The sequence below is a fragment of the Rhinatrema bivittatum genome, chromosome 8, assembly GCF_901001135.1.
Source record: "Rhinatrema bivittatum chromosome 8, aRhiBiv1.1, whole genome shotgun sequence".
Classification (NCBI taxonomy): Eukaryota; Metazoa; Chordata; class Amphibia; order Gymnophiona; family Rhinatrematidae; genus Rhinatrema; species Rhinatrema bivittatum.
The window spans coordinates 13,869,978-13,897,414 of record NC_042622.1 but is presented as its reverse complement, the minus strand read 5'-3'; the positions used below and the strand labels follow the sequence as shown (position 1 = coordinate 13,897,414).

Below are 27,437 nucleotides of genomic sequence, written 5' to 3'. Positions count from 1 at the left end.
GCCACCAAGGCCTATAAACAGGAGTTGGGGCTAGTGCAGGAAGGAGAGGTAAAGGAAAGTAGTTGAAAGCTGGGGATGGGGTGAGTACACCAGAGGGGACTAGGGCATGCACAAAAGATGGAGAATTAAGCATTAGGCTGGGCAGGCGTGAGACAGGGCAATGGGAAAAGGGTTGATTGAGAACTAGATCAGTTACCATACCTAGGTAAGGCAGAAAAGAGATGGCAGGGACAGATCAATAGCAAAGACATAAGGGAAGAAATGCCAATAGAAGACCCTGGAAAAGGGCTTTAAGAGAAGACAGCAAAAGATTGGGACAATAGGATTAGAAAATGTAAATACCCAGACAAAAGAGACAAAGCATTCTAGTTTGTCTAATGATTCTAATATCTTTTTTTCTGGGATGTGCATCTTCTATCTTTATTTTTCTTGGGCCAGGAGAAAATGCATTTGTTTACATAGTAAGATGAAACACAGATATGACGGCAGCAAAGGACCAATAGTCCACTCTTCCCATCGTAGAATATGACGTGTTTATGCTGATGGCCTTGGCCCTAGAAGCAGTTCTGTGGTTTTTCCTTAATATATCTATGTCTGTACCCTAGACTTAAAAAAGGTCATGGCTTGTGTTGGTTGTCTCTGAATCTAAATTCCTCTTCCTTCCATCCCTGCTCCCTCCTTTGAAGCAGAGATATTGCGGTTGCATCAAAAGCATCAAGGCTTATTGCTTAAGAGTAGTAATCCTCTGCCTTCAATTATGAGCAGTAATGGCTGCTTTGTGCAGGTTACCACTGTGCTTATCTGTTCCCCAGCTTGTAAAAAGCGGACACCTGCTTGGTTGCTGTTTGAATCAAATCTCCCTTTTCCCCTGTTGAAGTAGCGAGCAATGATAGATGTATCAAAAGTATGAAGGCTGATTGATTAAGGGTGGTAGCTGCCGCATCAGCCCATTACCCCCCATGAATGATTTCTTCATTTCCTTTAGGACTGGGCTGTAGAGGCAGTCCTGTGCTTTTTCTCTTCTGTCTATGTAACAGTATCCCAGACCATTGAAGTTGGGGCCCTCGGTTGTTGTCTGACTCAAATTCTATTTTTTCCCCCACTGTCCTCTAAGTGGGGAATAATATTGCAGCTGCATTAAAAGTGTCAAGGAATATTGCTTAAGGATAGTAATCTCCATCCCTTCTTTAAGGGTAGTAACTACCCTACCAGCATGTTACCCTCCCCATGTTTATCCCATGTGCCTTTGAATTCTTTGACTATTTTCTTCTTCACCCCCCTCTGCTGGAAGGGCATTCCAGGCCTCCACCACCTCCTGTACAGAAATATTTCCTGATGCTGGTTCTGCGTCATCCCCCTAGAATTTCAGTGCATGACACCTACTGCTATTGTTTTGTTTCCCCCCCCAATGGAAAATGTTTGAAGTCCATACATCATTGAAATGATACAGACCTTCAGCTACCTAAAAGATATCTCCCCTGCACCTCCTCTCTTCTAGGGGATATTCAGATCATGGAAACGATGGCAGAAGAAGACCATTATCTCAAGATCTCTCTTGGTCCATGCACATCTGTTTTTCACCCCCTCATCACGTACAGCTCTTTTGATTACAGCACCCTCGTTGCTTGTTTCTGCACTTCTTGGCATTGAATCCAAGCTGCTGGATCTTCAACCACTCCAAGCTTTCTTAAATTACTTTTCGTTCTCTTTTCCTTTAGGTGTGCCCACTCTGTTGCAGATTGTAGTATCATCTGCAAATAGACAAACTTTACCTTCTATTCTTTCTGCACTAACACTCACAAAGTTATTGAAAAGAACCGGTCTCAATAATGATCCCTGTGGCACTCTGCTCAACACTGCTCTCTTCAGAGTAGGTCCCATTTACCATTTATTGCTGTTTCCTATCAGTCAATGAGTTTGTAGTCCACGCCACCATCTTAGTGCTCATGCCCAAGCTTCTTGTTTTATTCACAAGCCTCTGATATGGTACTGTATCAAAACCTTTACTGAAATCCAACTCGATCACATTGAGGGCTCTTCCTCAATCCAATTCTCTAGCTGGTGAATCCATGCTGCCTCGGGTCGAGCAACCCACCAGCGTGTTGGTAGCTCACTACGACAAGTGAGGTTATCAGATTTACGGATGATACAAAATTATTCAGAGTAGTTAAATCACAAGCAGACTGTGATACATTACAGGAGGACCTTGCAAGACTGGAAGATTGGGCATCCAAATGGCAGATGAAATTTAATGTGGACAAGTGCAAGCTGATGCATATAGGGAAAGATAACCCTTGCTGTAGTTACAGGATGTTAGGTTCCATATTAGGAGCTACCACCCAGGAAAAAGATCTAGGCATTATCGTGGATAATACTTTAAAATCGTCAGCTCAGTGTGCTGCAGAAGTCAAAAAAGCAAACAGAATGTTAGGAATTATTAGGAAAGGAATGGTTAATAAAATGGAAAATGTCATAATGCCTCTATATTGCTCCATGGTGAGACCGCACCTTGAATACTGTGTACAATTCTGGTCGCCACATCTCCAAAAAGATATAGTTACGATGGAGAAGGTACAGAGAAGGGCAACCAAAGTGATAAAGGGGATGGAACAGCTCCCCTATGAGGAAAGGCTGAAGAGGTTAGGGCTGTTCAGCTTGGAGAATTGATGGCTGAGGGGGGATATGATAGAGGTCTTTAAGATCATGAGAGGTCTTGAATGAGTAGATGTGACTCGGTTATTTATACTTTTGAATAAGAGGAGGACTATTCATGAAGTTAGCAAGTAGCACATTTAAGACTAAGCGGAGAAAATTCTTTTTCACTCAACACACAATAAAGCTCTGGAATTTGTTGCCAGAGGATGTGGTTAGTGCAGTTAGTATAGCTAGATTCAAAAAAGGTTTGGATAGGTTCTTGGAGGAGAAGTCCATTAACGGCTATTAATCAAGTTTACTTAGAGAATAACCACTGCTATTAATTGTATCAGTAGCATGGGATCTTCTTAGTGTTTGGGTAATTGCCAGGTTCTTGTGGCCTGGCTTGGCCTCTGTTGGAAACAGGATGCTGGGCTTGATGGACCCTTGGTCTGACCCAGCATGGCAAGTTCTTATGTTCAGCAGATCAGCAGTCTCCATTCATTTTCTCACCACCGATGTGAGGCTAATTCCTCTCCACTACCACTCTTTGTCAATCATGTGGCACCACTCCTGTTTCCACATATCTATTAAAAAGATCCTTCGGCTGCCCTGCCAGCACATCTCTGAGCTCCTTCAAGCTGCTGTGATGTACCTCATCCGGCCTCATCTACTTTCAGTTTGCTGAGCTCTTCCTATATATTGTTCTGTAAACGGAGTTTCGTCTACCCCATCCTAATCTATGATCTTGGCTACCAGCAATGATCCTTCAGTGTATATAGACTGTGGCTTTGCTGGATTTTCATTTTAGTTTGTACACTTCTAATTTGTGGCCACTTATTTTGTATTTGGTGAGGCTTGGGTGACACACGTGCCATATTCTGTAAGATTCTATGAGGCCTCTATAGCAGTCTGCCTTGTTTTTCTAGTAGGAGGTGTAATGCTGTGCTGGGAACTGCTGCTGGGGGAGGGAGGGGCACGGCTAGCAACGCTTGAGGCCCGAGCCTTGCTCTTGCGCTAGCTGCTTCGCGCGCTGGAGGCGGCACGAAAATCACCAGCAGAACCGCGTGCCCCCCGAGGCCTGGGGCTGCGCTGCTGAAGCCGCTTCCGGTCCCGCGCGCGCCTCCGCAGGTACACCCCGCGCTTCCCCGGCTGCCCGCGAGAGGGCGCTGCTCCCGCTCAGCAGCAGTTCTGTGACACAGCAAAAACTCTGCCCGCTCAACCTAGCCCAGTGTACGTGAGGCCCGTGAGTCTGACGGGCAGCAGAGGGCACCAATCACCGCTCTGCTTCGTGCACGTCCTTCCCCTCCTGTCCAATAGCGGGGAGCGACGGGCGGGGTTTGCGTGCAGCATGTGATGTAGGGAGGGCAGCGGTAGTGACCTGAGTACCGGGGCGGAAGGCAGTGGCTAACGTAAGGTAAGGTCGGTCCCGGTCCGTCTCGGTTTCTCTTCTTGCGCTGGGGAGTTTGTTAGTTCTGGTTTCCCACCCTGGGGTAAGAGGCTTTTCTGTTCCCGTTCGGGTTCCGCTCGCGTCCATGGCGGGCCTCGGTGCTGTCGTGCATGTTCCCGGGCAGGGAGGGGACATTCACAAGGATCGCTTGTGTCTGATCTTAAATTCAAGAAGAAAGAAATGGAGGCCAAAGCAAGTCGGGCGCTGCAGGTTTTGTGCCTCTGAGCTGAGAGACGGGCGGGGTCGGGGCTCAGACCGGTTTATAACGCGCCTGCCTTAAACTCGGCAGCCAGCTTTGCATCCCACTCCCCGCTGCTACTCTTGTAGATTTCTTGAACCAGTTCCTAGGAGTGGAGAGACGGAAATTCAGATCTGCGGGAGAGATCCCAGAGACCTGTATCCCTTCACCCCCTCCCCTCCCCCAGGAGAGATCCCGGGGACTGGCACCTCCTTCCCCCTCCCCCCCTTCGAGAGAGAAGATCCCAGGGATAGGTCCATTGCGAGAGAGATCCCAGGGACTGGCACCCCTCCCCCCCCCCTATCCTTGGGATAGATCCCAAGGACCGAGAGAGGTCCCAGATTTTGGCCGTTGAGAGGAAGAAAGATCCCAGGCACTGACCCCCCCCCCCTGAAAGGGAGATCCTGGGGATCGGCCACCGAGATTCCACGTATCGACCCTTTGACAGAAAAGGGAAAGATCCCTGGGACCCACCCTGAGAGGTTTTCCAGATCTTTTCTTTAGCATACAAGAACATCAGGTGGTACCTTGAGTACTCTGTCAAAGCTACACTTAAATATTGAGACTGAAAGCTCCTAGTTATTGCCATATTACCCAGACTGTACGAGCTTATACTCTTGAAACATGATTTGGTCATGTATGTGAACAGTTAACTTTAATGTTCATTTTCTGGCTGGTGGGATTGAAAAGTCTTTCCTAGAAGGGTCAGATTAAGAAACTTGATCTCGCTGAAGCTTTATGTAAACTGTACCTAGGTAACCCTTGCAAGATTCCTTCATTGTCATGTTATGTGCTGCTGTTTTGTGGCATGACCCCTTGCTAGATCATGTGGACCTGTTTGTTTTCCCCCAGAGTGCATGTGCACTCCGCAGACTGTTTTTATTTCTTTCTGTCAGAGAAATCTTGAAGACCTTCATTTTTCCTTCCTCCAGAATGTCGTCGGGTGCTTTATTTCCAAGCCTGGTGTCAGGCTCACGGGGCTCTTCCAGCAAATACCTAGTGGAGTTCCGAGCTGGCAAAATGTCATTAAAAGGTACTACTGTCACTCCAGATAAACGGAAGGGACTGGTCTATATCCAGCAGACGGATGATTCTCTCATTCACTTCTGTTGGAAGGATAGGACTTCTGGTAACCTTGAAGATGTAAGTAGATCTTCATTTTCTGAATCCAGGTTTTTGTGTCTTGTGTGTTCCCTGCTTTGCAGCAGGCCGATGCAATAATCTGTGTGCTGAAATCCAGGCCATATTTTAACACAGATTATATTATTTTTTATCTCCTGCTGTAGGAAGCTAATGTTTTGGATGTTGCATTCAGCAGCGGCTGAATACACATTTTAACTGGGGGGGGGAGAGTCATCACCAGAGCTAAATCTCTTTAATTTGTCTCAGGGCATCACCTGCTGCCATTCTTGCTGTTCAGCTGGGACTTGCAGTAATTAAAGCTAGTCCCCCGGTTCTCCTCACTGGTTACAGAACCAGAGAGGTTTTGGGAAGGGGGTGGGGGGGAAGTTGAAAGTATTGTGCAATCAATCATGCGGACGTGAAGTCCAGTGGGCTTCTCAGAGGCTTTGCTGAGGGGAACAGCAAGGCTGTAGCTTCAGATCTGCCTCTGAACTTAGGGCTCCTTATAAATCCTCCTGTCTGTCCTGCATGTGAATGAACAGGAGGATGAGCTGTTGTGCAGCGCTGCTCTGTAAATGGAAGAGATACAGTCTGGTGGACTCCTTTAATTTCAGATTATAAACGTATTCATTCAACAGGAAGAAAACCATTTTTTATTCAGATTGGCAGAGTAGTCAGGTGCCGAGAGTTTGCTGCTGGTAGAGGGCAGGCACTGCTTTACTTTACTTTGCTTTGCTACCGCACCAACTCTGCCTCTCGCCACCTGTCTGCAGCCTTCCCCTCTGGGGCTTCTTTCTCCTTTCTTGCTGGAAACTTTACTCCATCTGTGATCCAGAATAAAATTTCCAGTGCTAAGAAAAGCCTGCATCGGGGAGTACTGCTTAATGCCCTCATTCACATGGGATTTTATTGCTATTTATGTATTGTATTATTTAACTTGTAAACTGTTATGATGATTCGTCCGAATGACTGTATATAAAATCAATACATTTCCATGTGAGGGCGCTAAGCAGAACCGCATTTTGAAGGCCCATTTTCTGCAGTGGAAGTAAGGTTCACATGCACAAAATGTGCATGTGCCTGAAGGCGAGTAGGTTAAGTGGCCTACAAACGTGATTGATCTAACAATCTAAATTATTTTAAAGCTTCTGTCCAGCTTACCTTGCCTAAGCTGGACAGAGGTTAAGAAGCTGTTTGTGAAGTAGCTACAAGATTGAACAGTAAGGTTTCTTTATGCTTTAATTATGAAAGAAATCAAATAAGGAAGGTTGAAAAGTATTGTTTAAGAACATAAGAACTTGCCATGCTGGGTCAGACCAAGGGTCCATCAAGCCCAGCATCCTGTTTCCAACAGAGGCCATACCAGGCCACAAGAACCTGGCAATTACCCAAACACTAAGAAGATCCCATGCTACTGATGCAATTAATAGCAGTGGCTATTCCCTAAGTAAACTTGATTAATAGCCATTAATGGACTTCTCCTCCAAGAACTTATCCAAACTTTTTTTGAACCCAGCTACACTAACTGCACTAACCTCATCCTCTGGCATCAAATTCCAGAGCTTTATTGTGCGTTGAGTGAGAGAATTTTCTCCAATTAGTCTTAAATGTGCTACTTGCTAGCTTCATGGAATGCCCCCTAGTCCTCCTATTATTCGAAAGTGTAAATAACAGAGTCACATCTACTCGTTCAAGACCTCTCATGATCTTAAAGACCTCTATCATATCCCCCCTCAGCCGTCTCTTCTCCAAGCTGAACAGCCCTAACCTCTTCAGCCTTTCCTCTTGCAGCTTTCTGTCTGCCTTATTTGACAGATTAATTGCCTGTTTCTTACTTTTCATACCACTTTCCCCTTTCTGCAGGACCTGATCATTTTTCCAGACGACTGTGAATTTAAGAGAGTGCCTCAGTGTACCACTGGACGTGTTTATGTTCTGAAGTTTAAAGCTGGATCCAAACGACTTTTCTTTTGGATGCAGGTACGTGATGGCCTGCATTGGCCCAGTTGCCTCAGTGTATGTCACGGTCAGCCACTTCCCCTCTCCATGTGTAGAGTCACATTGACCATTTGTGTGTAATGGTTTTACTTCCTATTCCAGGTAACAAATAGCACACAAGAAGCAGGTTTCATTGGATGTCTTACTGTGTTTTACCTTTTGATGCTTATATTTCAGTTGTCTGGTATATTTTATGAATTTTACTCTGTTGCCTCGGGCTGGTGCATTTGGTGACTAATAGAGGGGGGGGGGGTGGAAATAAAACAAGAGCAGGTGTTACTTCTAAACTAAATTTACTAGTGGCCTGGTAAGAATCTGGATCTCGTGCTGCTGTTTCATTGTCACTGAATCCTTGTATTGCAGATCTGAGGTTATGACAGGATGGGCAGAGAGGGCTGTAAAGTGGTTACATTCATGCTTCTTTTCTTAGGAGCCCAAGACAGACAAAGATGAGGAGAATTGTCGGAAGGTAAATGAGTATCTGAACAATCCCCCCATGCCCGGTGCTTTGGGTGGATCTGGAAGCGGAGGCCATGAGCTCTCGGCCCTGGGAGGTACATCGGCTTCTCTTTTTGGTTTGTAAATGAACACAGCCATGGGGGGGGTTGGGACAGCTGCAGAGCAGGCTGTATTCTTGGCTTTCTTTCCTTTTTAGCTTTCACACTTACTTTCGTCATGTATTTTTTTTTTTTTTTATAAAGCTCTTCACTGAGTAATCACTTTTTTTTCTCTCTGCATAGAAAGATGGATTTGTGGGCATCCTAGAAAGAACTCCTATTTGCTTCTCCTTTCAGCATGCAGGACTTATTTTAGGGGTTGAGAAGTGCTGCTGCCTCTTACTGTGGGAGTGTGAGCTGAGTGATTCTCTAAGGCTTATGTGATCACTGATACTCTTTTTATACAGTAAGATGGACTGGCCCCAGCACCTCTAATCCTTTAAAATACCTACATATTTTTCACTTGGCAGTGTGTTGTAAAAAGATAATTTTTATAATGAAAGGAAGATTAATGATCTTATGTCTTAATGACTTATTGTTTTGTGTCCCAGTATTTTTGAAACATTGTACTAATGCTCCCCTGCTGGGACTTGTGCTGAAGTTAACACTATAGCTCCTGCTACCTGTTTCCTCTGGTGACTGAAGCTGCAAACCCTTGTTGGGGGAGGGGAGTCAAGTTTAACATGCCTATTTGCATACTAATTTAGACTTTGGTTGAAGCAGAGTCAGACTAGAACATATTCAGAGTGGCCGGATAGAAGGATGGGGACCAGAGCAAAAGGGCTTGGCCTGATTTGAAAATGGCCTTGACCACACAGCGGTCTAATATGGCTGCAGAGCAGCAAAGCCCGCCTTTGTCCGAGCCCCTCGGGTACTGTCTGACTGAAGAGTGGAAGCGAGTGAGCTCCGTACTAGATGTAGCCCTTAGTGCGGAGCTGGCTTTCCCATCAGTTTAGCAAGTTGCTGATTCAACCTCAGTAGAATAAAATGAAACCTTTTTGTTTTCTGTTTGTAGGGGAAGGTGGGCTGCAAAGCCTTCTGGGAAACATGAGTCATAACCAGCTCATGCAGCTGATTGGACCAACAGGCTTGGGAGGACTCGGTAATAATAATTTGGATGTGTGTATGTTCTGGGAGAGGAGCCCTGTGACCTATTAGCAGTGCATCTGGTGCACACAGGGCTGTGCAGTGGGTTTTATCTAGCAGGTAGTGGTGCCACCAGTATTCTTTTAAAATAATACTCAAAACTAAGCTGGAAGGATATTTATTGTGAAGGGTTTCACGCAGCCTGAGGCATTCTGCATTAACTTTCCAGCTCTAACCACAGTCTACCAGCGAGCTGAAGGAGCAGCTGACATGGTGACTGATCCCTCTCTATAGTGGGCTGGGACTTCTTATTTACAGAGATTGCAAACTATATTGGAGGCTAACCTGTATTTGGTAACTGGCTTGCATTTCCTTTCCTGTGAAGGTGGACTTGGTGCACTAACGGGCCCTGGTCTGGCTAGCTTACTGGGGAGCGGAGGACCTTCTGCCAGCAGCTCTTCCTCAAGGTGACTCAGATTGGAGTAGTGGAAGTGGTTTTTGTAGTGTGCCGCAGTTTTGTTATTGACGTTTTGCTTATGATGTGGATTTTTTTTTTTTATTGTCAGCTCACGCAGTCAATCAACCGCAGTCACACCGTCCTCCACAACGTCTTCCACACGTGTGACATCAACTCCTTCTGCTCCAGCTGCTGTGGCTGCTGCGGCTGCTGCTACTACAACCGCAGCAGCCGCCAGTCCCAGTCCTGCTGTGAGCTCGGGCAATGGAGCCAGCACAGCCGCTAGCCCGACTCAGCCCATCCAGCTCAGTGACCTGCAGAACATTTTGGCTACTATGAATGTGCCGGCAGTGGCCGGAGGCGGGCAACAAGGTGAGAGATCCTGCCTGAATGGAAGGCCCTTCCGTATTGACAGTTCCTTGTACGTACCCGGATCAGTCCAGACACCTGGGATCTCAGATTCAGGAGTGTTCACAGGTGTCTGGACTGATCCGTGGTACTACAGGAACGAAAATTATCAGGTAAGAAACTAATTTTCCTTTGTAAAGAATGGCCAGCAATCTGATTTCTTCTCACCAATAAACAGTAGCTAAAGCAGGGCCAGAGATCAGGATAATGCATCAGCCACGCTTAGTTCTTCAGGTAATGCGTGCTTATATTTGGCTTTGTAACTCTTACATGCACAAAGACAGTCGGCATAAGATGTTCTAGAGAACTATGAAACAAATCTTGTAGTTCACCCTGCCCAGATCTTATAGAATAATGCATTAAACCAGGTGAGAGCTCACCCGTTACCTGCGAGTTACACTTCTAGGCACATTCCTATCAGTTTTAAAATGTGAAATTCAATTTTAAAATATCTGGAGCCTTGTGCTGCTATTATATGATACAGGATAGTGTTTTGCAAATCCTGGCATTTAGAATATCCAATAGCTATACCCTTCATAAGGCTTGTATTAGTAATAACTTTTAATCACTGTAAGACACCATAAATTGAATACAGAAGCAATTTGAGAAGTACAGTTGACAGGGTTATTATGTTGGTATATCACTCAGCTGAAGGTGAGTTTTTAAAACTTATTTTAATTCACATAAATGCTGGTTATGTTCTTTCCCTGTGTTACTTTTATTTTTATTTTTCTCTTTATTTGCATATTTTCCTGTGTTAAACTTGGAGCTCTGGAAGCCTTGCACTGAGGGGCTCTGAGTGGCTCGTGTACCTTTCATTAATAACCTTTCTGTCCTTTTGATGCTAGTTGATTTGGCCACCGTATTGACACCTGAGATCATGGCTCCTATCCTGGCGAACGCAGCAGTTCAGGAACGGTTGATGCCTTACCTTCCTTCGGGGGAATCTCTGCCGCAGACAGCAGATGAAATTCAGAACACATTAACATCGCCTCAGTTTCAGCAGGTAGGGGATGAAGCACTTGAAGGCATCTGGGGCAGTCTCCTCTCTTTCCGGGGCTATTTTCTCCTGCTTGGTGTAATCCAAGACGTGTCTCTGTCTCAGCAGCACATTCGTTCCATGTGGCTCCTGTAGGTTTATGGAGTCTGAACTCTTTTTACGAGCAGGTACTTGCTGGAGTGCAGGGTTTTACTCCTTTAAGTGTGCTGTTGGGAGCCGATAGCTGGGCCGTAGGGAATCTGATTACATGAATTGGTGTTGGGTGTAGCACAGAAGTGGTTTTGGCAGTCTGTCTCATTAGAAATGGCTTGTGTCTTTTTTTTTTTGGTAGGCATTGAGCATGTTCAGCGCTGCTTTGGCTTCAGGACAGCTTGGTCCTCTCATGAGTCAGTTTGGATTGCCGACAGAGGCCGTGGATGCAGCAAATAAAGGGGGTAAGTGACTGGTTTAAAAAATTAAGAACAAGCAGAAGCTATCCTTTTGAGTAATTAAAGCCATAACACTTAAAACAGAATATTCCCCAGCAAAAGCCACCCTAAGCAAGCTTGTGTGCATAGCGCGTCTTCCTAGGAGCGAGGCATCTTCTCATGCAGACCGTGACTCCCTGCTGGGCTATCTTATGGCAGATTTTTAAATCAAGCTTATGAGCCTTAAGAATGATTTTTGCTTCTTCCTGTGAACTTGAATTACATTTCTAAGCTTGCAGAAATCACTTTTGCATTGTGTCCTTTTCTGGGCCTAGATGTGGAAGCTTTCGCCAGTGCCATGCAGACGAACTCCCAGTCAGACCAAAAGGAGGAAGACTCGAAAGACAAGGAGGAGGAGGACATGAGCCTGGATTAATGCCATCGGCCTAGCTTCCTGCTTCCTCTCCCTTTCACAAGCTTAATAAAGACCTTTTCATTAGCTGGCAAAGCTTTTATTTTTCATTCCCAGTTTTGGGGCCTCTTTAAGAAAATTGAATTGGGCTTGACGGAGAAGTGTTACAATTACAGTGCAGCCTGGGTTGGGCAGTTTGTAGTGGATCTGTGTCTGAGCTTTTTTACAGAGTGCACTTCAAAAACAGTTTGGGCCTATAGTAAAGAGAAAATGTTACTGAAGTTAGATCAGCTAAAGCGTCCCCAAATCCTTTTTGTGGCTTGCCCCTAAAAAAGGGGTTTAAACACTAAAGAGAACCTGCCCCTGTGTTAATTTTAAGATATCTGTAATCGGTATGATGATGTCGAAAGCCAGTGTAAATACTTGGGGTAACTGTGAAATTTGGGAAAGCAGTAAATAACATTTTTAGTGACATCCTGTGGCATGGCTGACTGTAAGCTTTAGGAAAACTGCTTTATAAGGATGTTTGGTTTTTAAAAAGAAGTTGACGCCAGGTGTTCATAGCGCACCACCTAACACAGAGGGAAAGTTGTGTTAAACTGCCGTAGGTCTGCTCTGACGTGTCAGCCAGCGAGTGGTTGAGATTTTTATCATCTGTGCAGGTGCTGTATATTTTTTTTCATAAGAGAAATCAGTAATAGTTAATAAATGCTTTTGGAAACAAAACTGAAGTTTTTTTTTTTTTTTTTTTAATATTGGTTCTTATAAGATCCTCTTCCCAAGTCCAAATAAAACAGATGTGAGGTCCATCTTCAGCCACAGTCTAGCTAGCACCGTTAGCTGGATAAACCTATCTGTTCCCTAGTGAAACTGCACTATTGCATCCAGGCAGCTCCCTTTAGTGGCCTGACTTTAAGATGGCTCTTTGACCTGATCGGACTTAGCTGGTTAAGTCGGCTCCTCCCAGTTACAGCCCCAACTTATCCGGCTCAATGCCTTGGGATATGGACCTCGCTAAGGGGATCATTTTTCAAATCGCATTAGGGCCCTAATGCCCGTGATAACGCGATGCAAGATATAACACGTATGTGTTAAAAGCCGTGGGCCACATATGGGCTGTGACAAGATCGGGCTTCTCCCAGTCTGCTGGAATTAAGGAGCAGACGGGGAGGGAAATTTTCAACCCACCTAACTGACCTTCCACCCTCCTCCCCACCCCCATCCTTATCTTAACCCTAAATTTTTTATTTTACCTTCTGCTCCTCAGGAGCAGTAGCAAGTTGCGTGCTTCCCTGGTACAGTGGCGAGATGCAAACCTGTGTTTTTTTTGTTTACATGTGTGGTGTTTTTAAAATGTGGCCCTCAGTGGAGTAAATGAAAATGAGGTATACTTAAGGTTGTGTGTACTCTACCTAGCTGCTATCAAGCTATGGTGGGAGTACAATTACAAATCTAATCTTTTTATACTTTTCATCACTCCAAATTTCATAAAATCTTCATTTATGTCTACTGTGCTGTTTGTACCTCTGCCTGTGCATGTAAAACAGCCCCCTAAAACCTAGCCCACCCCCAAAACTTCACCCTGAGTTACAAGTGGTATAAATAGTTCACTTGTATGAGAGCCTTATAGGAAGAGACTGCGCGTCTCTCATGCTAATTTATAGCAAAATGATAAATCTAGGGCTAAGTTTGGCCGAGGCACTTATATAGTGGCGTAGTAAATGACGGCAGCTGAAGCTCCACCTGCTCTATCCATTCTGCCCAGTGCGGGATTTCGGAGGGTAAGTGCTGCTGGTGCAGGTCAGATGCCCCTGGTGGCAGTGCTGCTGTCTGAGGATGGAGAGAGGGGGGAATATGATGGAGATGTTCAAACACCTGCAAGCTATCGATGTACAAGATGCAAACATTTGGGAGAAAATAATACTTTAGCAAAAGATGGTGTGATCTGTGATTCCAGGCAGGGTAAACTCACCAGCAACAGTAGGCAGTATTTCTTGGTCCCTGTACGTACCAGGATCAGTCCAGACCGTGGGTTATGTCCCCCTTCTAGCAGATGGAGTCGGAGCAAAAACTGAGAGGGCGGTCCCTCATGACTGGTGCGCGCCCTCTGTAAACCTTCAGTATTTCTCTGATTCCAGCAGATACTGCAGTTGACTTAGTTTTAGCTTATGTAACCCTCCCAAGGATGTGGCCTAGCTGAGTCGCAGCAGAAAGCAGATCCTTTCTAAAAGCCAAGTGGGCAGTAAGCCCACGTCGTATGCTTGGTTTATAAGATAAACCTAAGCATAGTTCTGCACCTATAATCTGAAAGGCAGTGTGTAATTGTCCCTGTTCTTAAGGGGAAAACACGCTTGCACCAAGTACCCATGGCCCTTTACCCCTTCCTCTGTTTGAAATGGAAAATGCGTGTAACTGGTGTTTTCCTGCCCCGGTCTGGAAGCAGCACTCTCCCGGCTGAACGCAGTCAGTTTTCTGGACAGCCTAGATCCAGGGCAAGCTGCTCTTTCTCCAAGATAAAAGTGAGGCACGTGCTCCCAGCCTAAGGCAGCAGTTAAAATTTCTAAGGGTAAAACTGATGTAAAGAAGGATTTTTAAAAAAAACAAAAAAAGTGCAATACACACACAGCAAAACAAATGGCTATAAAATGTTCTGTTATAATTTGACTCAGCAGAATGTACCAGTGATTTACAAATCAGACTTTTAATACTACATGTGACAGGTCAGTTAAATTTCTGTTAACAAAAGCAGACAAAACCTCATTTTAGAAATAGTTACCCCACTGAATGATGAGGTAAGAAGTGTTGGGGAGCCAGGTGCTTGTCCTTGTGTCTGTCTGTCTGCCTATGTGCACAGGTCTGCATGTCGGTGCGTGAAAGTGCATGCGTGAGGTGGCTTGGAGCATTTTTAAATTTTAGTTCTCTGAAAGCTGCACTCCCCCCCACCCCCCCTCAACTACACGGTACAACAGAAAATTAAATTGCAACGGAGGGCTGCCCCTTGCAGGCGGCTCTGTCACTTTTTTCAAAAACGAAGACGGATGCGTGGGAGCAAGGGGGTGAAGAGTTTTCCTCCTTGCACCAAACATGAGCGCAGTTCTTCAGTGCAGAGGGTTTGCGCTGGCGTTCTTCAACGCACCCCTCTCTTTAACCAGAGATCCTTTCTGTGTGCAGAAATAAAGTATTGCAGGGGTTCTATTTGGGGGCTGTTTTAAGAGTTTCTGTCCCAATAAATCACAAAAAATGATGCAGTCCATATTCAGGACCATTGATCTGGATAACTTTTCAGGGGTGTTCTGCAGCAGAGTTATCCAGCCAACTCTGATACTAGAGAGAGCCAAGAGCAGAGTTAGTGATTCGGGATTGTATTCCCAGATCACTGTCTCTCACTTGCTTTAGTCAGAGACAGTTAAGAGACCAATCCCAGTGGGCCTGCTGGCCCAAGCTCCCCTCCCCCGCACCATTGGGCCGATTGCTGCCTTACCCCCTGCAGGTTGTAAAAAAACCCCCCAAAAAACACTTAGCTCCAGCTCCATCCTTGTCCCGGGATTGCTGTGCCCTCGTGTTGCTCTCAGCGCCTTCCGCCAGGGCTGATGGATTCCATAAGCCTTACATTTTGGCACAATCTTTGCGGCTGGTCTTGCTGGAATGGGGGGGGGTTGGGCTGTGTGTTTCTCATGGTCGCTCTGGCTGGGCCCAGGTACCCAGATGATCTTTTGTTTTTTAAACCTAACCCGAGATATTCCAACATAGCTGGATAACCCTTACTGATCCGGGTACGTACAGGGAACTATGTTCTTCTTTTTTTTTTAATATTGGCATCTGTAAAACCAACCTTGGCTGTGGCAAAGTCCTGGCCTTGTGTTAACTTGTGAGGTTGGAATTATACCAAACGCAGCATGGTGTAAAAAGAAGCACTGCTTCCTGCTCCCTGTAATATTCGGAAGGCAGCCTCTGCTGCTGGAGAGGAGCTGAGCAATGAGTTAGGCCCGAGCTGGGGAAAGGAGTGGCAGCCATCTGGTTCCCTCCGTGGTCCTGGAATCTCTTAATAAGCAGTTGGGTGCTTCTGAAGTGACGGGAGGCAGGGAAGCTAGGGCCAGCCCCTGTTTCTCGGCATAGGATGGACTTGGCTGCTGATTTAGTAAGACGTACCATCCTATCTCGGGCCAGATGTGAGGGTTCCCTGCCAGCAGGAGATCCTGCTGCTTTAAACAGATCACAAAGTGGCTGCCAGAAGTCCAATTAATCACACCTGACCTCGTAAGGAAGCCAGGACTGGGTATAAAAAGGTGAAGACTGCACAGAGCTGGCAGGAACAGAGCTTGCAAGGCCCTCAAAGGGGAACTGGAAAGGGCTTTTCCTTCAAATGGCAGCAGAAGGAGGCCTTAAGTTGCCTGGGGCCTGCGTCTGCTGACACCACTACGAATGCTCACCGAGGACTCCTGGGGGGGGGGGGGAATCTGTGCAAATCACAGCTTGTGTGGAGTGTGACTGCGCCATGCCTGTCTTGATTATTAGAAACTCTCTAGTGGGCAGTGACTGTCGCATAGCACGGCGGAGGTCATGCACCGCCATGGGAGGTGAGAAGTCGCAGCAGTGAAGAAGCTTATTTGGGCACCCCTGGGAGGAAGGGGGAGAAGCCACGGCCGCAGGGCTCTTACTCCTGAGAACGTGAGCGCTGCATGTCAGAGCTGTGCCGGGGTCACCAGGAGCGGGCGAGAGAGATTGGGCGAAGGGAAAGCGCAGGGAGAACAAATGAGAGCAGCTGCTGAAGCTAAGAATCTTCTCCTCCAGCCTCGCGTCTCCTGGGTGCAGTATCGCTGGCGAGCGTGTGTTTCAGTCTGTAAAGCGCCACAGAAATCTGTTTTTTTAGCTGGGCCGAGAAGCAGGAGTAGCAATGAAGGAATGCAAACATTTGCAAGGCAGGCATGGGGAGAGCTTGCGCTGCTTTGACTGAATGGCCATGATCTCTATTTACCCGACACTAACCCTGCCGTCTAAGGCACGGGAGAGAAAGCTTTCATTTTCTGACCTCTGCTTACACCTGCTGTGCTGTGGTGCTGACTTGTGGCACTGTAAGTACTGCCTGATGGTTTTCTGGGTCAATATTTGGTAAAATGGCACAGTGCAGTTTCCATCCTTCTTCCAAAGGGAAGGGAGGTGGAAGTCGGGTCAGTCCTAGGGCTCTGATCGAGCAGTGACATTTTCAGTTACTAATGGAGCTTGGCTGCTGAGCCCATCATTTCAGTTTCTGGGTTTCTTTACTGTAAAATGCAATCCACCTTAATTCTCTTGTCCGGTTTTGAAATTTAAATGAGTGCAGCGGTGATTATGTTGTATTAACTTTGATAAACATAGCATGCAGAAATCTGTGATTTTGTGGGCGGAATTTCCTCCAGGCATGAACTTTTTAACTTGTGTCCTAGCGCCAGGAGCGTAAATTCCATGCCCAAGGGTCTCCTCCAACCCAAAAGTAATCTGGGTTGGTGTCTCTGGCTTTTCTGACCCTTTCTTAAGGTGTCATGTGGCCCTCGGTAGGGTTGCATTTAAATGCCCCGGTTCATTATATTACTCTGCAGTTTGTGCGGCAGGAAAATTCTCCTCCCCACTCCTTTAATGCTCCTTGGCTGTTGCTTTTTTTTTTTTTTTTTTAGCATAAAAAATGGATAAATCTTGGAGAGCAACGTCATCGTCACAACGCTTTGTTCCTCAAACCAACAGCCCCCCATCCCCTTAGGAAGCTGTAAAATCTTATTGCATGGTTCTTAAACGTAAAGAAAAATAAAGCCCAACAAAACAAAATATGGGGTGGAGAAAGAAAACCACTTCTAAAAGTGAATGTTTCTCCGCCCTTCCGTGTACAGCAGGTCTGCCCCGAGGCTGAACTCCCGCAGTTAGAGCGCACAATTTCCAATGTCTTACGGTAATGCCCACACCAGAACGGTAGAAACTTCACCTTTTAATGTCTTTCTGGAAACCATCATCCTTTTTTTCTTTAAATACACGTCAGTGTATCCCTTCTACAGTGGCAAAATCAGATTTCACATGAACCTTACCCAAACTGCGTGACCATAACGGAGCAAGCAGCCACAGCATTTGGCTCCAGTGTATAAACACCCCCCCCCCCCCCCCCCAGCTTTTAACGCCTGCCAGGGTGCAGTCAAAGCAAGCACTTTGGTGGTGCAGTTTTTCGGGGGGAGGGAGGGAGGGGGGGGGGGGCGGTGTTTTGTCTTACATTCAATGTGCAAATATTCCCAAGCCACAAGCAAACAAATACTCAGGAGAAAATGCAAGCACTCAGCCTCAGTGGAAAGTCCTCTTCTGTTACATCTTATTCTCTGGAGAGCAGGGGTGGGGGTAGGATTCGGTCATCACCTTCACCAACCTCCAAAGCCAATGGCTAAGACATTTCAGGCATCACAACAGCTGGGCTGGCTGCCAGCCATCAGCAGTAGGCTCTGAAGGTCAGGGCAGCTGTGAACGCCTCACCTTGAGTGCTTACCACTGCCGTGCGCCCGACGTCCCAGTTACTTCTGTCGGGTTTCAGGCGCTTCCAAAGCAGCAGTGCTCTTGGGCTCTTGCTGGGCTTCAAGGGCCACGAGCTTTACCTTCAGCTTTAGGTCAGGAATGTACCGAGTGCAGTTCCCTGTATTTTTATCGAGCACCATTACCATTTAAATGGAAAAACAGGCCCAGTGGAATGCCAGAATGCTGCTGCTGCCGCCGAAAAAGTGACGCCAGCGACGGGGAATTTTCCTGAAGAAGGTGGTTCTGGACAAAGTTCATTTTGGGACCAAACTGTCTATAGTTTCCTGAGACGCAGCGTTCGCTCGTTTTAGGTTTCGATATCCTTGTAAGAACTTAACCGCCCGCAGCAGATGTTTAGACTCCGTCTGCCCCCAGGTTTGTGATGCGCACCAGCATGGTTTGAGGACTGAAGCTTCTTCTCGGTGTATCTGTCGGTGCCGCACCGTTTTACAATGCTGGGCACCCGTTAACTCCAACAAAGCCACCAGCGCTTCCGGTTCTCGACATGTCAATTGGGTTCCGGTCAATGAGGAGATTCCTTATGCATCCGACATAAAACGGGTGAGGAGGCGAGGAAGAAGCTGGCAAAACTGCAGCTGTGTAAAGTGTATCTATAATATAACGAGAAAGCAAAAGTTACTATTGAGAGCATCACAAAATGAGGAAACAAGAAAACTTGCTGCTAACTTTCTGGTAGGAAAGAAATCCCAAGAAGTTCCCATTAATTTCGGTGTCACCACTTCTGGTTAATAATCATGGAGGTTTCTGGTGGGAGGGGGCACTATCATATGGACTGGAGGCAGGGCCGGAGGAACCACTAGGCGAGCTAGGCCTGTGCCTGGGCGCCAAGACTTAGGGGCGCTGCCACTGCTCACGGCCACTTCAGGCAGCAGAATTTTGAAAGGGCAAAAAGTGCCCCTTCAAAATACTGCCCAGCCCCCGCCTCACCCTGCTTCCCCCCCCCCCCCCTTTTCCACCCGTGGTGCCACCCTCCCAACGCCCTGGTGGCCCAGTGGACGGCCCGGGAGCGATCTGCCGCTCCCGGGACCTCGGCTGCCACTAACCAAAATGGCGCCGGTGGCCTTTAGCTCCTACCATGTGACAGGGGCCAACCAATGGCACTGGTAGCCCCTGTCACATGGTAGGAGCTAAAGGCCACCGGCGCCATTTTGGTTAGTGGCAGCCGAGGTCCCGGGAGCGGCAGATCGCTCCCGGACTTGCTGCTGGACCAGGAGTTTTGTGAGGTTTTTTTTTTGGAGGGGGAGGTTGTGGAAGTGGCGGCATGTGGTCCCTGCCCCTAGAGTCGGGACTGTGACCAGGGGCGGGCTGGTGGCAGCACGACCGGGGGGCAAGGCTGAGGGTGCCTAGGGCGCCAAATCCCCTTGCACCGGCCCCGACTGGAGCCATAGTGCAGTGGTTAGAGCAGCAGACTGAGAGCTAGGGAAGCCATGGTTTAAATGCAGCTTCAGCCACCGGTACGCTCTTATGACCTTGGGCAAGACACTTCACCTTTCATTGCCTCAGGTATAATTTAGATTGAAAGTCTTCTTGGGCAGGGAAAAAAACTACAGCACCTGAATTGTAACTTGTTTTGAGCTTGGATTTACAAAATGCAAGTAATTAAATCTGGAAGGAGGATAAGCAAGGGGACCCTACAAATTATATCGACAGGACAGGTAAAATTGGCGGAAGGCTGGCACTATGAGCTAAGAATGACAGAGTCAAGAATAAACGTTTTGCAGGAAACAAACTGCACTTTGGAATTCTTCTGGATAGAAATTTTGTTTTGGATGCCCATTCGTTTTAAATGGACGCAAATCCCTGCTTCCATATAAGGAGTCACCAGCCAAGGAAAGGACCTTGGAGTCTTTGTGGACAATACCTTGAAATCTTTGACTCAGTGTGCAGCGGCGGTCAAGACGGCAAATAGGATGTTAGGAATTATATGGAAAGGAAGAGAGAACAAGCTGAGAATATCATAATGCCTTTGTGTGTAGATCCTTGGTGCGCACTCACCTCAACTATTGTATGGGGTTCTGGTCACCCCCATCTCAAAAAAGAGAGCGCAGACATAGAAAAGGTACAGAGAAGGGTGACAAAAATGATAAAGGCAATGGAAAGCTGCCTTATGGAGAACAGATGACCGAGAGGGGGTAAGATTGAGATTTATAAAATCATTACTGGGGTGGAACGGGTAAATAGGGAAAGGAAAACGGGTTCTTACCTGCCAATTTTTGCTCCTGTTCTACCCCAGCTCAGTCCAGACAAGTGGGGTTTGCATCCCTACCAGCAGATGGAGGCAGAGAACCACACACCGAGGCACTGCTACAGAACCGAGAGTGGCACCTGCAGTCCTTTAGTATTTCTCTGGCTGCAGCAGATGGCAGAGGTGCAAACCTGCAGTCTGGCTGCCCGCTGGGGTACAGAAGGCATTGGAGAGAGCGGGGGAACCAGGAGCCCTGGCTGTCACCCCTCCCAGGATGCTGAGGGGTCTCCAACCCCCTGCCTACCCGAGGGATAGCCCTTGAAGGAACCTAACGCCTTGGGAGCTTCCACGAACCCTCCGGCTACTCTTTTCTTCTTATTTTATTTATTTATTTATTATATACTGACATTCGATCTGAGATATCACATCGGTTTACATTCAGGTAGGTATTTCCCTATCCCCAGAGGGCTTACAATCTAAGTTTTGTACCTGAGGCAATGGAGGGTAAAGTGACTTGCCTAAGCTCCTTGGTCTTTTCACTCCAGACTGCAGGTTTGCACCTCTACCATCTGCTGGAGACAGAGAAATACTGAGGGACTGCAGGTGGCGCACTCCAGGTTATGTGGCAGTGCCTGAAAAGGTTTTCTTCTCTGCCTCCATCTGCTGGTAGGGATGCAAAACCTACTTATCTGGACTGATCTGGGGTATGAACAGGAAGGATTATTTACACTTTCAAACAACACTAGGACTAGAGAATACTTCATGAAACCAGCAGCCGGCAGGTTTAAAACATATCATAGGAAGTATTTTTTCACTCCACATACAATAAAGCTATGGAATCTGCTGCTGGAGTCGTGGTCAAAGCAACCACTATAGTGGGGTGCATAAGAGGATTGGACAAGGTCGTGAAGGAAAAGAGTATAAACAGTTATTAGCCAGGTCCTACTAGTATTACTTAACATTTCTATAGCGTTACATGACATATGCAGTGCTGTACAAACACACAGAAAGACAGTCCCTGCTCAATAGAGCTTACAATCTAATAACAAACATACGGGACAAGAGACTTGGGGTATTTCAGAAAGCAAGGCAATGGTTAAAAGAGAAAAGAAAGTTAGTTAATGAGGCTAAAAGCAGATAATCAGGCCTAAGATGTAAAAGCAGCTTCACAAAAGGGGGATTTAAACACGGTGAGAGAGGGAGCATGGCGCACCAGTTCAGGAAGAGTGTTCCAAGCACACAGTGGCACGGATAGGAGTGACTTATCTGACGAGCAGAGTGCACGAGGAGAGGCACTGAGGAGCTGTAGAGTGAAGGCATTTGCAGGTGAGAAAGAGGACCTTAAACTGCATGCAAGAGCGGATAAGGAGCCAATGCAGTGGCTTCAGAAGAGTGGTTATGTGAGTGCAGAAAGATAAGTCATGCAGCTGAATTTAGGACAGATTGCAGGGAGAGAGATGGATCACTGGGAGACCTGTGAGGAGCAGGATGTAATAGTGTAAGCGGGGGAGAGGAGAGAGTGGATAAGGGATCCGGTATGGGTGCAGTGACTTTGGGGAAAGATAAGTCATGCAGCTGAATTTAGGGCAGATTGCAGGGAGAGAGATGGATCACTGGGAGACCTGTGAGGAGCAGGATGTAATAGTGTAAGCAGGAGGAGATGAGAGAGAGGAAAGGGTTCTGGTATGGGTGCAGTGACTTTGGTGAAAGATAAGTCATGCAGCTGAATTTAGGACAGATTGCAGGGAGAGAGATGGCTCGCTGAGAGACCTGTGAGGAGCAGGATGCAATAGTCTAAGTGGGAGGAGATGAGAGAGTGGATAAGGGATCTGGTATGGATTTAGTGACTATGGGGAAAGATAAGTCATGCAGCTGAATTTAGGACAGATTGCAGGGAGAGAGATGGATCACTGGGAGACCTGTGAGGAGCAGGATGTAATAGTGTAAGAGGAGGAGATGAGAGAGAGGAAAGGGTTCTGGTATGGGTGCAGTGACTTTGGTGAAAGATAAGTCATGCAGCTGAATTTAGGACAGATTGCAGGGAGAGAGATGGATCACTGGGAGACCTGTGAGGAGCAGGGTGTAATAGTGTAAGCAGGAGGAGATGAGAGAGAGGAAAGGGTTCTGGTATGGGTGCAGTGACTTTGGTGAAAGATAAGTCGTGCAGCTGAATTTAGGACAGATTGCAGTGGAGAGAGATGGATCACTGGGAGACCTGTGAGGAGCAGGATGTAATAGTGTAAGAGGAGGAGATGAGAGAGAGGAAAGGGTTCTGGTATGGGTGCAGTGACTTTGGTGAAAGATAAGTCATGCAGCTGAATTTAGGACAGATTGCAGGGAGAGAGATGGATCACTGGGAGACCTGTGAGGAGCAGGATGTAATAGTGTAAGAGGGAGGAGATGAGAGAGAGGAAAGGGTTCTGGTATGGGTGCAGTGACTTTGGTGAAAGATAAGTCACACAGCTGAATTTAGGACAGATTGCAGGGAGAGAGATGGATCACTGGGAGACCTGTGAGGAGCAGGATGTAATAGTGTAAGCGGGGGAGAGGAGAGAGTGGATAAGGGATCTGGTATGGATTTAGTGACTTTGGGGAAAGATAAGTCGTGCAGCTGAATTTAGGACAGATTGCAGGGAGAGAGATGGATCACTGGGAGACCTGTGAGGAGCAGGATGTAATAGTGTAAGCAGGAGGAGATGAGAGAGTGGAAAGGGTTCTGGTATGGGTGCAGTGACTTTGGTGAAAGATAAGTCGTGCAGCTGAATTTAGGACAGATTGCAGGGAGAGAGATGGATCACTGGGAGACCTGTGAGGAGCAGGATGTAATAGTGTAAGAGGAGGAGATGAGAGAGAGGAAAGGGTTCTGGTATGGGTGCAGTGACTTTGGTGAAAGATAAGTCGTGCAGCTGAATTTAGGACAGATTGCAGGGAGAGAGATGGATCACTGGGAGACCTGTGAGGAGCAGGATGTAATAGTGTAAGCAGGAGGAGATGAGAGAGAGGAAAGGGTTCTGGTATGGGTGCAGTGACTTTGGTGAAAGATAAGTCACGCAGCTGAATTTAGGACAGATTGCAGTGGAGAGAGATGGATCACTGGGAGACCTGTGAGGAGCAGGATGTAATAGTGTAAGCAGGAGGAGATGAGAGAGAGGAAAGGGTTCTGGTATGGGTGTAGTGACTTTGGTGAAAGATAAGTCATGCAGCTGAATTTAGGACAGATTGCAGGGAGAGAGATGGATCACTGGGAGACCTGTGAGGAGCAGGATGCAATAGTCTGAGCGGGAGGAGACGAGAGAGTGGATAAGGGATCTGGTATGGATTTAGTGACTTTGGGGAAAGATAAGTCATGCAGCTGAATTTAGGACAGATTGCAGGGAGAGAGATGGATCACTGGGAGACCTGTGAGGAGCAGGATGTAATAGTGTAAGCAGGAGGAGATGAGAGAGAGGAAAGGGTTCTGGTATGGGTGCAGTGACTTTGGTGAAAGATAAGTCGTGCAGCTGAATTTAGGACAGATTGCAGTGGAGAGAGATGGATCACTGGGAGACCTGTGAGGAGCAGGGTGTAATAGTGTAAGAGGGAGGAGATGAGAGAGAGGAAAGGGTTCTGGTATGGGTGCAGTGACTTTGGTGAAAGATAAGTCATGCAGCTGAATTTAGGACAGATTGCAGGGAGAGAGATGGATCACTGGGAGACCTGTGAGGAGCAGGATGTAATAGTGTAAGAGGAGGAGATGAGAGAGAGGAAAGGGTTCTGGTATGGGTGTAGTTACTTTGAGGAAAGATAAGTCACGCAGCTGAATTTAGGAGAGATTGCAGGGAGAGAGATGGATCACTGGGAGACCTGTGAGGAGCAGGATGTAATAGTGTAAGAGGAGGAGATGAGAGAGAGGAAAGGGTTCTGGTATGGGTGCAGTGACTTTGGTGAAAGATAAGTCATGCAGCTGAATTTAGGACAGATTGCAGGGAGAGAGATGGATCACTGGGAGACCTGTGAGGAGCAGGATGTAATAGTGTAAGCAGGAGGAGATGAGAGAGAGGAAAGGGTTCTGGTATGGGTGCAGTGACTTTGGTGAAAGATAAGTCGTGCAGCTGAATTTAGGACAGATTGCAGTGGAGAGAGATGGATCACTGGGAGACCTGTGAGGAGCAGGATGTAATAGTTTAAGAGGAGGAGGAGATGAGAGAGAGGAAAGGGTTCTGGTATGGGTGCAGTGACTTTGGTGAAAGATAAGTCGTGCAGCTGAATTTAGGACAGATTGCAGGGAGAGAGATGGCTCGCTGAGAGACCTGTGAGGAGCAGGGTGTAATAGTGTATGCGGGAGGAGATGAGAGAGAGGAAAGGGTTCTGGTATGGTGCAGTGACTTTGGTGAAAGATAAGTCATGCAGCTGAATTTAGGACAGATTGCAGGGAGAGAGATGGCTCGCTGGGAGACCTGTGAGGAGCAGGATGCAATATTCTGAGCGGGAGGAGATGAGAGAGTGGATAAGGGATCTGGTATGGGTGCAGTGACTTTGGTGAAAGATAAGTTGTGCAGCTGAATTTAGGACAGATTGCAGGGAGAGAGATGGATCACTGGGAGACCTGTGAGGAGCAGGTTGCAATAGTCTAAGCGGGAGGAGATTAGAGAGTGGCTAAGGGATCTGGTACTGTGTTCAGATAGGAAGGGATGGATAGACTTGGGAAAGCCAGTGCTTATCTTTGGGAGAGAAACCGATCTGCCAGGTACTTGTGACTTGAACTGGCCACTTTTAGAGGGAGGATGCTGGGCTTGGTGGCCATTTAGTTTATTGTTTTAATTGATTTACTTAATCACAATTTCTTACACTTGTTAATCAATGTGACGGACAAACAAAACAAAGATGTAAAAATGAAATAACAGAAGAATACATTCGTATCTTTGAGCGGACCCAGCATGGCCCTTCTTACGTTCAGATTCTAAATCCAAATGTCTGTGAAAAGTTCTAGCCTGCGATCCATCAGTTCTAGAGTCCATACCCCTCAGGTTCCCCTCTGTGGTCCCTGACCTAACAGCATTACTGAACTGAGCAGAGGCTGGAAAGGAATGGTTTGCACGGCTCTGTATAACAGGCAAAGCTGAAATGATCCCTGTGTTCGAGATCCGTGTCTCTGAAACGTAAGGGCCCCTGAGGAACGAGCGTGATGGGACTCACTCCTGACAGTCACTAGCAGAAGGAACTGGTAATAATCTAGGTCACCTCCTGAAGGCATGTTATATATCATGCAATAATATGCAACATTAGGAGATCAAGCTTTTGTTTTGCAATATTTTAACAGCGTAATACGGTGGTTGTTGGCAGAGAATGACCTCTTGGCTCATCTGTTCTGCTCAGAGCTCCCATCTCCCACCTTTCAAACTGAGAAAACAGAGGAGGCACTAGAGTTGGCTTGCAGTACTCACCTGGTGTCCCTGCCACGTATAATGTCGCTTTGGCCCTAGATGAGTGACTATGGCCCGGTCCCACGGTCTGATTCCCCTGTGTGTCCACATCCAGCTGGATCATATTATTCCCTTTAATTACTTTAAAAACAGAAATTCATAAAACTCAGCAGGCATTTATAGCCAGACCTCAATCTTCAGCAAATCCAAGTGTTTCATGCTTTATTTCCTTTGGTTTGAGCTAAAATGCAAATGGTTGGCTACAGTTCTTAGCAGCAGGTGACCCCCCCTGTAACGTTATCTTACATATGATACATTCATACAAACTGAATGTAAAAACGTATATAAAGCACCTTTATAAAATCAGATCAGGGCACACAGAACTCCCGGACGGACCCAGCAGAATGGACCGGCAGCCCAAGTGCACAGGTACGTTTCTTCTCTAACGGAGCCCTTCTACCAGTCATTGAAAAGGTTCAGGATGGCTGGCAGTGCCCAGATGACGCAATTAAAGCAGTGGTTTTAATATTTGTTTTTGAGTGAAGATTGCACAGGGCATCTCAGGGCGTCAGTGGGATGGTTGCAGTTTCTTTGCTGCAGGAGTTTTCTGGCGAGTATTCCAAGGCGCCATCAGGCGTAAACAACTTCCGATAATGACGAGAACCTTAAAAACCTTTCCTTGGATTCTATCATTGGTGAGAAAATAATCCTAGACCGGTATCAATACCTAATAAACATCCTCCTTCTCCCCAAAATAAAAAAGTAATCTGGGGATGAACTCCCAATTGATTCCAAGACAGAAACATAGACCAATGACAGCAGGTAAAGACCATACAGCTCACTCCATCTGCCCATCCACCTCTCCTGCTCAGCTTTATAGTCCCTTCCTCTCCCTCAGAGATTCCCCTGTGCTTGTCTCATGCTTTCTGGAAGTCTAAAACTGACGTCATCTCCACCACCTCCATGCATCCACCACCCTTTTCTGTACAGAAATGTTTCCTTGGGTTATTCCTGAGTCTACCCCCTTTCACCCTCATTTCAGAGCCTCCTTTCTGCTGAAAGAGGCCTGCCTTGGAGGTGTGTAAACGTCTCTCTCCTTTCCTCCAGGGGGTACATGTTTAAGTTTGTCCCTGTATGCTTTATTATGAAGGCCGTTGACCCTCTACACCGACTCTATTTGGTTTATATCCTTCGGTAGGTGCGGGCTCCAGCATTGTACACAGAGGTCCCAAAACTGAAAGATGGCCATGCAAGTAACTTAGCTGGATATGACTTACCTGGCTATAGCGCTGAATATCCCTGTACTAGCTACCCCAATCTACACAGGTATATATACTCTATTTTTATTTTAAACATGTTTGCTCTCGATTTTAGAATTTTAAAACCTGTTATAATAAAGAATGGACATGATATATTGTGATACAACTTCCAATTATGAGTAGTTATAAACGAGCTATGTTACCGTAAAATCTTGGCACCTGTTAAATGATAGATTTTATTATAGTTTCTAAGATTATTATTTGTGCCTAATTGTAAACCGTTATGATGGTCCCTAACTTAATGACGGTACAGAAAAGTTTTTAAATAAATAAAAT

General features: G+C 46.6%; 2 protein-coding genes across 5 annotated transcripts in view; one reads left to right on the top strand and one right to left on the bottom strand.

The window, feature by feature from the left end:
• The first annotated feature begins 3,937 nt into the window (after window positions 1-3,937).
• ADRM1 (adhesion regulating molecule 1) lies at window positions 3,938-12,430 on the top strand. 2 transcript variants are annotated; one of them, XM_029611757.1, is made up of 10 exons: window positions 3,938-4,051; window positions 5,255-5,465; window positions 7,308-7,424; window positions 7,873-7,996; window positions 8,955-9,041; window positions 9,411-9,492; window positions 9,592-9,854; window positions 10,739-10,896; window positions 11,222-11,324; window positions 11,633-12,430. In XM_029611757.1, exons 2-10 carry the CDS (start codon window positions 5,256-5,258, stop codon window positions 11,731-11,733), a joined length of 1,245 nt encoding a protein of 414 aa, XP_029467617.1. In that variant the 5' UTR covers window positions 3,938-4,051; window position 5,255; the 3' UTR covers window positions 11,734-12,430. The 2 variants fall into 2 exon arrangements, with proteins under 2 accessions (XP_029467617.1, XP_029467618.1); XM_029611758.1 differs by having other exon boundaries at window positions 4,035-4,127.
• A 4,872-nt stretch (window positions 12,431-17,302) lies between these two features.
• Window positions 17,303-27,437, bottom strand: part of LAMA5 (laminin subunit alpha 5) — a 241,584-nt gene continuing 231,449 nt past the window's right edge. For all 3 annotated transcript variants that reach the window (XM_029611751.1, XM_029611752.1, XM_029611753.1), the window contains 2 exons: window positions 25,864-25,983; window positions 17,303-18,845 (listed from right to left, as the gene is read on the bottom strand). In XM_029611751.1, coding sequence (XP_029467611.1) covers window positions 18,682-18,845; window positions 25,864-25,983 — 284 coding nt within the window. In that variant the 3' untranslated portion in view covers window positions 17,303-18,681. The remainder of the gene's footprint in view (window positions 18,846-25,863; window positions 25,984-27,437) is intronic.